The 12,872-nt window shown below is 34.2% G+C and overlaps 1 protein-coding gene across 4 annotated transcripts in view; it reads right to left on the bottom strand.

Annotated features, from left to right (window-relative positions):
* Window positions 1–7,086: 7,086 nt before the first annotated feature.
* LOC148945209 (cadherin-99C-like) overlaps window positions 7,087–12,872 on the bottom strand; it is an 80,189-nt gene continuing 74,403 nt past the window's right edge. For 2 of the 4 annotated variants that reach the window (XM_089099229.1, XM_089099230.1), the window contains exon 18: window positions 7,087–7,318. In XM_089099229.1, coding sequence (XP_088955355.1) covers window positions 7,210–7,318 — 109 coding nt within the window. In that variant the 3' untranslated portion in view covers window positions 7,087–7,209. The remainder of the gene's footprint in view (window positions 7,319–12,872) is intronic. The other 2 variants (XM_089099227.1, XM_089099228.1) reach the window with 1 other exon arrangement.

Genomic DNA, 12,872 nt, shown 5'->3' with positions numbered 1-12,872 from the left:
ATGTACAAGAGGAAATTCATGAAATATGCAGTTTTTTCGGTGTGCAAGCTGTATATGTTAAGGGAAAGGTGCCAACTGATAAACTCTTACTAGAAAAATGTGATAAAAACATAGCATTATTCAATTTAGAAGACTTCAAATGTGAGAAATACCTACATCCAGTACATAATCCGGAAGATGAAGTTAGATATTTCGCTCAATATGTGCCTGAAAAGATACCTGACATGGAAAAATGCATCAGATATCCAAAGACCTAAACTCATGCTCCTGCTCATATCAAATGGATTAAGCTATTTCTTTAAATATGTCAATATACATATATTACAAATATTTTTCGTTTGTTGATTATATTTTTAAGCATTAAATATGTCTTAGCTTACTTTCCATTTTCATCTACGACTTATACATCATCTTTAGCTCTAGGAAACCAATAGATTTTCAGAGGTCTTTTGTAACCAAGTCCAATGAAACAATCCACCAAAAAGATTAAAATCATTTATAGTAGTATGAAGTATTAGTATTAGTATATATTAGTATTAGTATATATTAGTTTCATGCAAATACACCTACGAAAGGTTAAGAAACCTAGCTAACAAAAGTCTAAAATGGTAAACCAAACATCCCAATCATAGATTTCAGACAACACACACCTACGACAGGCTAAGGAAACTCAGGTCAAAAAAGTGCGAAATAGTAAACCGAACACCCTAAATTATAGGTTTCAGACAACACACATCTACAAACGTTAAGAAATCTAACCTAAATGTGAATTTTTATGCTTTAAGTAAAAAAAATGGGGGTTGGCCGAAAAAGTTGGAGATTGTGGAGAGGGGACATTGGAGGTTGAGGTCCTTGATGGCTATGGTCATTGATGGTTGCGGTCTTTTATGGTTCAAATCCATAACCAACTCACTAATCCCATATTGTGTACTTCATACTAATATAAATGATTTTATTCTTTTCGGTGGATTTTTTCATTGGACTTGGTTAAAAAAGACCTCTGAAAATTTATGAGTATCCTAGAGCTAAAGATGATGTATAAGTCGTAGATGAAAATGGAAAGTAAGCCAAGACATTTTTATTGCTTAAAAATATATTCAACAAGCGAAAAATATTTACAATATATGCATATTAACATATTTAAAAAAAATAGCTTAATCCATTTGATATGAGGAGGAGCATGTGTTTGGATGTCTGATGCATTTTTCCATGTCAGGTATCTTTTCAGGCACCCATTGAGCGAAATATCTAACTTCATCTTCTGGATCATGTACTGCATGCAAGTATTTCTCAAATTTGAAGTCTTCTAAATTTACTAATGCTGTGTCTTTATCACATTTTTCTAGTAAGAGTTTATCAGTTGGCACGTTTTCCTTAACATAATCAGCTTGCACACCGAACAAACTGCACATTTTCTGAATTTCCTCTTGTAAATATTTTATTTCATAGCCATTTTCATTACGTGGTCTTATGGTTTTAACGTGAAAGTTGTTTTGATTTATAATATTTAATGTTGGACTCCATCTTTTTTTCTGGTATTTATACATATTGTGTCTGACGTTCCATTTATAGCTATGAACTTCACGCCGTTGTTCGTCTAGCAGTTAGAAATCTGATTCGAAAAATGCCAGTTGAGGAATATTTCAGAACAATATATTCGGTGTCAATCACACCAAAAATTATTATAGTTGAAAAAAGAGCTTAAATTAAATAAATATGTGACGTTTCAGACACTCTAACAAATACAGCTCACTTTCTTAGAATAACTCATTTTCACTTAAAAAAAAATGATGCATGTGATTATCCCTCCAATGTGTTAAAACTGGTGATTTACTACATGAAATAAACTAGATAGTGTCGACAACTAGTTAGATTACCAATGGGACAGCTGCATAGTGTCTACGAGCAAGCATCGAGTGCAATTCTATCTTTGCATTCTCTTTGGGTCAATTTAGGGATACGAATTGCCCTTTACTAGAATTTTATTCCTATGAACTGTTTGAACATAAAGAAAAAGAAAATCCATTTCTATTTCTGTATTCGTCAATTTCTCAGATATCGTCTTTAATCATTCATAAACAATAATGAAGAAAAACCCACGGTTTCTCAGAGTAGAGTAGAGTAGAATATTTTTATTTATAACACGTACATAAATAAATGTCACAAAACAGCGCACATGCCTGGTGGCATACTTTAGCGCTGAAAATATTGCCAACGAAAATACACAGCCATTTTCTAACTAAATTTTACAACAACGAAAAAGAAAATCCTGATGAAAAAAATGCTTAGCATGTCATAAGATATTTCTTCACCAGTCTTAGAAAATGTCACTTGTTGCTACATTCTCGAACTGATGCAGGAATTGAGTTCCAGATTTTTGGGCCAATGTGACGGATGCTGAATTCCGCTCTCGATGTCGGGCGAATTTCGCACGAAAAGTCTGAACGATGCGTAGTAGGATAATTATGAAATTGAGAATTAGTTGAGAAAATGCCGGAGAAATTTACAGGTAAATTACTATATTGATAATCATGACAAATACTAGAGATAGAAATTGAATGAAGTTGGTCCAAAGAGAAAATTCCTGAAGTCCCATATAGGTGTCTAACTGAAGTTCTGCAATCAACATTAAAAAGAATCCTCATTGCTTTATTCTGAAGTATTTGAAAAGATTTGAAAACAGACGGAAAGGTAGATGCCCAAACCGAAATGCAATAGAGAAAATATGGGTGGACAAAAGAATAATAAATAGATTTTAGAATAGCTTTAGGAAAGAAATGACAAAGACGAGTTAGCATGCCAATATTTCGGGAAATTTTTAACGACAGTGTTTTTACATAATTATGAAACGACAAATTTTCATCCAAAATAATCCCAAGATATTTGAACTGATCCACCCGTCTTAATTCAAAACCATTCAAAAAAAGAGAGAAGGTATCTGACACTACTGATCCAGTTCGCAAAAATAACATATACTGGCATTTTTTTTCATTAAGAGCTAGTAAATTCCTTGAATACCAATCAGATACAGTTAGTAACGTACTTCCAAGGTTCTGGAAAAGAACTGATAGGTCCCGGTGAGAAGCAAAAATTACTACATCATCAGCAAACATTATAATTTTACAAAGAGGCAAAACTTCTGGCAAATCATATATAAAAAGAATAAATAGAATAGGCCCAAGGACAGAGCCCTGAGGCCCTCCGTAATTAATTGGAAAAGTTTCGGAACGGAGATCACAAGATTTATCAACACAATCTAGTCGTCTCCCAGAAAGGTAAGATGAAAAAATTTTTAACAGCTTGTGTTGAAAACCCATAAGACTTTATTTTAAAAAGAAACAACGAATGATTTACGGTGTCAAACGCCTTTGCGACATCAAGAAAAATCGCCAACGCGTGTTGACCATCATCTAGTGAATCATTAATATTTAGTAAAAGCTCATGAATTGCCAGTTCAGTTGACTTTCCTTTTATAAAACCATATTGAGACGTGTGTAAAATCTTACTATCAAATAAATACGTTGTAATTGACTATTTGCAAGTTTTTCCAAAATTTTGCTGAAAACCGAAAGTAGAGAAATGCCTCTATAATCTGAAGGGTCAGTTGAACTCCCAGCTTTAGGTAATGCTATAACATTTGCTTTTTTTAAAAGTTCAGGAAAAACCCCATGCATAAGTGATAAATTAAAAATATGTGCCAGCAAAGGCAGTATATTTTTAAGTATTAAATTATTAAGTAGGCTATTTTTTTTTAATGAAATACACCTTTTCATTATAATTTTTATGTCTAAAATTCATCTATTATTGAATAAATTTGAACATTGATCTCGTATGTAATAGTCATTTTGATGGACAAGGATTGTTCATTGCAAACATTTTATTCCATCAAACTGTTTGAACATATGGAAAATAAATAAATAAAGAACCCGTTTCTATTTCTATATCTATCAATTGCTCAGACAATTTGGGGGATACAGATTGTCCTTTAATAACATTTTATTCCATCGACCCGTTTCTATTTCCATATCGATCAATTTCTCAGACAGTTTGGGTGGATACAGATTGCCCTATACTAACATTTTATTCCATCGAACTGTTTGAACAAAAAAAAGAAACAAAAAACAGGTCTACATGTAACAAAAGTCAATACAATCTTAAATATTACTTACAGCTTTATGTAAAACAAAAAGTTTCTGCCATAAGCGGCGTTACTCGTACCAAAAATAAAAAAAAACTACAAAGTGTTGCCCAGATATACATTTAGTTGGTAAGCGATTCTAAACCTTTATTACACCTAAGATTTTAGCTCTGAAACCCCTTTAAGCACTTTGATCTTTTTAATGGATTGTCCCTTTAGTAACATTTTATTCCACTGAACTGTATGTACATTAGGAAAATAAATGAAAAAAAATCCCCGTAATAAAGAAACAGAAAACAGGTCTACATGTAACAAAAATAAATACTATCTTAAATATTACTTACAGCTTTGTGGAAAATAAAAAGTTTCTGCCACAAGCGGCGTTACACGTACCAAAAAAAAAAAAAAACAAAAAAAAAAAAAAAGTGTTGCCCAGATATACATTTAGATGGTAAGTGATTCTAAACCTTTATTACACCTAAGATTTTAGCTCTGAAACCCCTTTAAGTACTTTGATCTTTTTAGTGGATTGTCCCTTCAGAAACATTTTATTCCACTGAACTGTATAAACATTAGGAAAATAAATTAATAAAAACACCGGTAATAAAGAAACAGAAAACAGTTCTACATGTAACAAAAATAAATACAATCTTAAATATTACTTACAGCTTTGTGGAAAAGAAAAAGTTTCTGCCACAAGCGGCGTTACTCGTACCAAAAATAAAAAAAAATACAAAGTGTTGCCCAGATATACATTTAGTTGGTAAGCGATTCTAAACCTTTATTACACCCAAGATTTTAGCTCTGAAACCCCTTTAAGTACTTTGATCTTTTTAACGGATTGTCCCTTTACTAACATTTTATTCCACTGAACTGTTTGAACATTAGGAAAATAAATAAATAAAAACCCGTAAAAAAAGAAACAAAAAACAGGTCTTCATGTAACAAAAATAAATACTATCTTAAATATTACTTACAACTTTGCGTAAATGAAAAAGTTTCTGTCACAAGCGGCGTTACTTGTAGCAGAAATAAATAACATAAGACACAAAGTGTTGGCCAGATATAAATTTAGTTGGTAAGCGATTCTAAACCTTTATTAGACCTAAGATTTTAGCTCTGAAACTCCATTAAGTACTTTGATCTTTTTAATGGATTGTTCCCTTTACTTACATTTTATTCCACTGAACTGTTTTAACACTAGGAAAACAAATAAATAAAAAACCCGTAAAAAAAGAAACAAAGAGGAAAACAGTACCCTTATTCTTATTATTAGTAAAGAGTTTCAGACAAATGAAAGAGAACATTCAAAAAAGAAATTATTAACAGAAATTTCCTGAATCATAGATCACGGATTTTATTATCATTAAACAATTTCAGTCAAAAAATGAGAATATTCAAAGAAATTGCTCTGATTCTTACATCACAGATGAACTAAATTTTATTAGAGTCATTAAGGAACACAGAGCTATTTCAACGTTTCACGAACGTCTTCAAACTGTTTCTATCCATTTAATTTAGCAGATCAGTCAAAAATGTGCTTTGAAAATAGATATTTTCGTTGTGTCTTAATTTTTAAAATACTGGTAATTTCTTTTTAATAGTGATTTTATTGCTGGATGTTTGCATGAATAGCTGAAGTACCTATGTTTAGTAAATAGAAAAGTCATACTGAGGAAACATTTTATGCCACGGGGAGACTTTTAAAAAAATGGTAACATTTTGAATGGTATATTTAATAATTTTATGTAAAAAGTAACAGAAATAGATGTCCGAAGCGTCTGCTTGTATAAACACCAAAATCTGAGGCCAGAAATGATGTTCCGAAAAGCTTTTTCTAAAATATCTTTAACTCTTACTGGAACATCGATCCTTACAATTGGGGGTGTCAAAAAAAAGTTAGAAGGTCGGGGGGCCCTAGGAGGGTGGAGAGAGGTGACCCTGGATGTTGAGGTCCTCGGTGCTTGCGGTCCTTGATGGTTCATACTCATGATCATCTTACTAATCCCATATTGTGTACTTATCTATTATAGCGACCGCAGTCGAGAAGTAATGCCAGTTCATCTTGATGAGCCTATTACTTTCAACTTTTTTTTACCTTTAAGTCACAAATTTCTATCTATTTTATTGCATATTTTATATTGAAAACACTGCTTGATGGTACTTGTGTATTATACAGAACACAGTCGAGTAGTAAAGCTAGGTGATCTTGATGAGTCTATTACTTTCAACGTTTTTAGCTTTAAGTCACAAATTTCTATCTCTTTAGAGTCCTGCTTAATATTCTAGCTTATGACATGTTTCAAAGCTAACATTCCACGAAAGTCTGGTCTGTACAGACATGCATGATCAATATATACAACGCCCCACATGTCATAGCAAATAAAGGGGTATTTTGATTTCGACATAGAAAAATTGCGTAAATTCAACAAACACCCCTAGAAAGTGTGGTCTGATGAATTACATTGTCCTGGTCGTAATCTAACCCTGTCATTGACCTAGAAAGAGGATGTGGTCTTGTTCGTACACGGATTGTAGGCCTCTGATTGGCTGTCATCTTGTTTGTACCGTTAGTAGGTCTATGATCTTTTTCGTCCCGTGGTATAAGGGCTTCTTCTACTTTATCCGCAGAACACGCCCTTGCAACGTAGCTTTTTATCACCTAATCTATTTTAATACTATCACGGTGGTCAAATCCCGACTTGAGAAGCACACAAGGCTATTTATTATTTACAGCACCAGTCACTCTTAAGCCGTGAGAACAATTATCCTCCACCCCTATGTGGAACCGACTGGAGTGCAAATCATATTGCTGTATTGAGCAATCTCCCTTAGCATTAAACTTATTCTTCCATTTTACTCTCACATTAGGTATTTTGATTACCCTTGATCAGCTAAACTCGTGGGCACAAATGTTTTTTTTTTATCTACATTTGATTTCTAAGCACTCACTACAATAATACTAAAAAAGGAGACTTTATAATTCCTATTCTGTGACAAAACCTATTAAAATCACTTTCAAGAAACTGAAAAGGTATAAAACAAAACTGAACATAGACATATCTACATAGTTATAATACAGTTTTTATTTCACTATAATCAAGGCAGTCACTTTTCTCAATTTCAGTAAAACTGATGTTTCCTTGACTATAGACCCCATCTGGAGTCTCTGACTCAGACCTAAAAAGAAAAATAATATTGTTAAAAACAAACAAGACAAATTGATTAATAGTCTTTCAAGCGTTTGAATTGGATTTTCCAAGAACAAAAGGAATAAAGTAAAAAGACAGGACTAAACACATGCCCTTTTTTTTTTTTTTTCTCAGTTACTTAAATAAAAGAAAGTAAACTCAAAAGGAAAGATACATTTTGACAGCTCTTTTGGCTAAAAACGGATTTTTGTTGTGCAGTGATCTCCTTTTCAGAAGGGCAGAAGATCCATGACCGATGAAAGTTTAAAATACTCTTTCAGTACATAGTAGAAAACCTAGAGCTTAACCTAATTAAAAATAATTAAATTTGGTTTGACCCTCCCCCCTCCCTCCACTTTTGGATAGTTCTGCATTTTTGGCCCTGCCCAGAGACATCTGAAATGACATCAACTTGTCTGACACTTCCACTGTCGCAAGATTGCGTGACAAGCCGGCTACCTTTTCCTGTAAAAAAAAAAAAAAAAAAAAAAAAAAAAAAAAAAAAAAAAAAACAGCGAATTGACAGCCTATAGGCCGTCAATGGCTCAGGAGGTGATTTATCCTTTACCCTGTACTATACTTAAGCCATTTTAAAATATAAAAGTAAATAATATTGTAATTTCAGAGTACAGAACATTGATTTTAAAACATAGACAAGACGCTCTACACAAGCCCCCGCCCTCTCATTCGTCATAATTCAATTTTTCCCACATTTTGGTATCATTCTGCCAAAATATCTCACTGTATACATGTCTAGTATTCTAGTTTCTAATCTTAAAAAAAAAGTTCGTCCAGGGGTTTGGAGTGTTCTACACTTGATCCCCCCTAAAATAGAAGAAAATTGCATTAAAAAAACAGGCTTCTCAAACATATCAATTAAAATCTTACACTTACAAATTAAGAAACACCGATCGATTGCTAAGCATTTACATCTGCAAACAAAGCGTCATAGCCTAAAAAATAATTACAAAGATTATACACTGATAGATAACATTATGGAAAGTGTCTCTTTGCTAAAGATTAATTTTCAATTAGTTAAGACTGAAAAATATCCTGACAAAAATTTTTATGTCAAATAAATTTCAAATATTTAAATGTAAAAATAGGTCATTCATAGTTCACGAACGTAATAACTGTTAATAAATCTAGCCGTTCCAATCAAGCATTATTACATAAGCTAAGAAATGTTTGGCTGTAGACACGATTTACTGATTGAAGTCGAAAACAGGATAAAACCTAATCAAAGACACCTCAATTTTTTTCAATTCATGTACGACCAGGTCCTTAAAATAATACTTACTAACAATTCTCATTCTTGTGAATTAAACTAACAACTGAAAAAAAGATGAACTGCATTTCATTCTATTTTCCCCAACTTCACACTTCGCACGGTTGATCAAAAAATTTTTAGACCAAAATCTCCTTTCCACTTATGCTTAAAATGAAATGGCAAGGCAGTTAACTAAGACAGTGAATGTGCAAAAAAAATGTTATTCCACAAATACTAATAATTTTCCGAATATTTCGGCTTCACTTCTCGATTTACGTGAAAAGGAGAAAATAAAAATGAAACAATATTAAAGAAATTGGCATATACTGCAAAACATAAAAAGAAAAGTAAAAACTCATTTGTAACCGCAGTTTCATATTAGGTATGTCCGAGGCTATCTTCTGATATGCGGTTCTACTAACACACATCTTTCTTAATCCTCATGCCAAATGAGTGGGTCTTCAGGGGCGTTCAGCAGCATTGGCGTCTGCATCTGACATTGGAATTCTAGCCTGATTCAGGGATTTCCCGAGACTATCATTCCACCGGAACCTGGGCCTTCCTCTTGAACGTTTGTCTGAACCAGCGAAATGTCCGCGTCTGAAAACAACGACTCGGAGGTCATACTTTGCAGGTGGTCATTATTGACAAAGTCTGTCGATCGGATTCCCTCAGTTCTTCAAGCCACTTAGATTGAAGAGTAACGAGAGGGCGCAGGACAGCTGCAGTTGCAGGCCAAGTCTCAGCTCCGTAAATATGACGTAGATAATTTCGGAGACCACACTGCCTTTCCATGACGATCAATAAATAAAAGTTCAAATAGGGATCAAATCCTTTTAATAGACTGCAAGTTTTACTACTGGTGACGGTCTCTGCTTATGTGACCGAAATATCTAGCATTTATTTTGAAATTTTAGCATTGCTTGCGAAAATCACATTCTATTAAAAGGATTTATGATCCCTATTTCAACTTATTGTTCATTTTATGACTAAAAAGTTCAGGGTATCAGTAATAGTAGTATATGCCCCTGTAGAACCGACTGACGGAAATACTAGTGATTCAGATTAATTTTACTTACAGTTACAGGAGCAAATTGACAGGGTCCCAGGTAGAAATATGATGTTTTTATTGGGAGATTTTAACGCCCAGGTTGTTAGAAATAGGGATAGATGGTATCCTAGCCTAGGTAAATTTGGTGTTGGAAAAGAAAACAGTAATGAATACAGACTTTTGTAATTTTGTAGGTATAACAATCTAGTTATAACCAATACGGTGTTTTGTCATAAAATGGCTCATAAGTCAACATGGTATTCACGTGATGGTATGACAGCAAACCTTATTGATTATGTTATTGTAAACCGAAGACTGGCAGGATCAATACAAGATACTAGGGTATATAGGAGTGCCGTTATTGATGTTAAAAGTAAAGATCTAGTAGTGTCAAGGGTTAATTTAAAGCTGAAACATCGGAAGGGTAACTACCTCCCAGGAAGTTATGATGTTGGAAGACTCCATGATAAGAATTTGAGAGACACTTTCCAGGAACAGTTGAATACTAAACTTCAGAGTTTAAAATTTGATAATGTGGAAGATGGTTGGAATAGTTTTAGAAAAATAATTTGTGAAGTTACTGAAGGTGTCTTAGGGAAGAAAGCTAGAACTGCAGCTAATAATATTAGTGAAAAAGCTGTATGTTTGATAGAAAGGAGAAAGGACTTGTAAAAGAATTACCTTAGTGACAGATCATATGAAAACAAAAGGAATGTAAAGAAAGTGGAAAAAGCATTAAAATATGAACTAAGGAGGTGTGAAATGGAGGACATGGATAAAATTGCCGAGGATCTAGAAGATGCAGCTAGACGGCATAATAGTAAAATATTGTACTGGCATGTTAGCAAATTGAGAGGGAGTAGTCAATGCGGACTTGGCCCAATTAAAGATAGGAATGGGGCGGCAATTAGCGATAAGGAAAAAACTAAAGAGAGATGGGCCGAACATTTTGAGAATTTGCTTAACCAAGTTAGAGTTGAAGGAAGAGATATAGAGTAAAATGAAAAAGTTTGCGATACCTTGGATGTAAAGGAATATTTGTTTTGTGAGGAGGAATTAGCGACAGTACTAAAAGGACTAAAAATAATAAGGCTCCAGGTGCTGATAGGGTGGTAAATGAGTTTCTTAAATATGGTGGCTCTGAGGTTAGAAATAAGTAACTGAAGATTATGAATATGATTTTTGAAAAAGGGGAAGTACCTAACGATCTTAAGAAAACCTTAATTAAGTCACTTTATAAGAAAGGTGATAAAAGTGAGTGTGGTAATTATCGAGGGATTAGTCTGGTTTCTGCAGGTAGTAAATTACTTAGTAATATGATACTTTTTACGACTGAGAGATGCCGTAGACAAAGTTTTAAGAGAAGAACAGTGCGGTTTTAGCAAAGTTAGAGGATGGTTCGACCAAATTTTCACTCTTAGGTTAATAATTGAGAAGTGCCTGCCTTTTCAAACACCTCTGGTCCTCAGTTTTATAGATTATGAGCAAGCGTTTGATTCTGTTAATAGAAGAGCTTTAGTAAACGTTTGTATGGTACACCAGACAAAAACATTAAAGTGATTAGTGCTATGAACAAGAATAACACTGCTGCGGTTAAAGTAGGAAATGAGGTTAGCAGCTGGTTTTGTATTAAATCAGGAGTTAAGCAGAGTTGTGTTCTATCCCCTTTTATATGGATTATTTTGATGGACTTTGTGTTAAGCAGCAAAGGAAAGGCAATGAGAGACCACGGAATTAAATGGGGAGGAAAAAGTCTCCTTGACTTAGATTATGCTGATGATTTAAGCATCCTAGATGAAAGTTTGAGCAAAATGATTGACGTTTTAGAGGTTTTGCGAGTTCAGGGTTCTAGAATAGGTTTGAAAATTGATGTTAAGAGGACTAAGTCACTAAGGCTAGGAATAAGTGAAGGTGAAAAGGTGAAGTTGGGAAATGAAAAGATTGATCAGGTGGACAGCTTCACTTACCTTGGTAGTATTAATAGTAAAGATGGTGGGAGCAGTGAAGATGTCAAAAGTAGAATAGCCAAGGTTCAGGGTGTTTTTTCACAGTTAAAAAACTATGGAAGAATAGGAAGATAAGTCTGCAAACAAAGATTAGAATATTAGAAGCTACAGTGATGACAGTGGTCAAATATGGCTCTGAAGCATGGGAGCTCCGAAAAGTGGATGAAGATTTGTTATATGTTTTCCAGAGAAATTGCTTGAGGATTGTTCTGGGTACCCGGCTGACTGCCCGTATTCCAAACAATAGGCTATACGAAAAATGTGGTTCAATACCGCTCTCTAGGGCTATTATGAAAGAAAGGTTTAGGTGGCTAGGGCACGTTGAGCGAATGAAGGATGACAGATTGCCTAAGATTGTTCTTTTCGGTTAACCGTCTAGGGCTAAACGGAAAGCAGGTCGTCCTCGTCTGGGGTGGGAGGACGTCATAAAGAAAGATTTAAAGGTACTGGGAACTTCATGGGCGGGTGTAAAAAGGGATGCTTTGAATAGTTTGGGATGGAGGAGGAGTGTGCGTAGCTGTGTTGGCCTGAGGTGGGTTGGTGCTGCAGTGAGTTGTTAGTAGTAGTAGTAGTATTTATTTATAGCTCCGTAAATTAGGATCGAACAGACTGAGGATCCGAGGGACTTCATTTTGGTAGCTTGTTTGATCATCGGCTTCGTCCAAACATGGCTCAAACTACTGAAAACAACAGAGGCTTGGGCTGAGTGCACAACAACTTTGTGGTCGATGCAGCCGTCTGAAGATATAATAGATTTAAGGTAAGTGATATGGTCAACCGCTTCAATTTGGTTTCATTTGAGTAATTTGTGATTTGTCGGCGCCAAACTTTGTCTGCACTACCAAGATTTTTGTTTTCTTCCAGTTAATGGATAGTCCGATCCTGGCAGCTTCTTCCTGAAGCGTGCTCAGAGCCATGAGTAAATATGATTTGCAGTAGACATGAGTAGGGTCTACGACAAATTGTAGTTATTGTATATATAAATCCAATCATGGAGATTACACACAAGCACAGGGCAAGGAAATTGTTGTATTACATTGCGCATGGTCAAGCTTATTTTCTGGTACAAAGATATACGATAGACTATAGTTGTTGTAATGTCTAAACAAGTTTAAAATAGGCAAGACACAAGGCAGGGACTGCTGCATTATATTGCACGTGTCTGAAGTCATATAATGTGTCTGATGAAATATTTGTAAATTTATTAGTATTTGTA

This window comes from Artemia sp. Qi Xiang Cuo, chromosome 13 (genome assembly GCF_049724085.1).
Source record: "Artemia sp. Qi Xiang Cuo chromosome 13, ASM4972408v1, whole genome shotgun sequence".
NCBI lineage: Eukaryota > Metazoa > Arthropoda > Branchiopoda > Anostraca > Artemiidae > Artemia > Artemia sp. Qi Xiang Cuo.
This window is presented reverse-complemented; position numbering and strand designations above follow the sequence as displayed.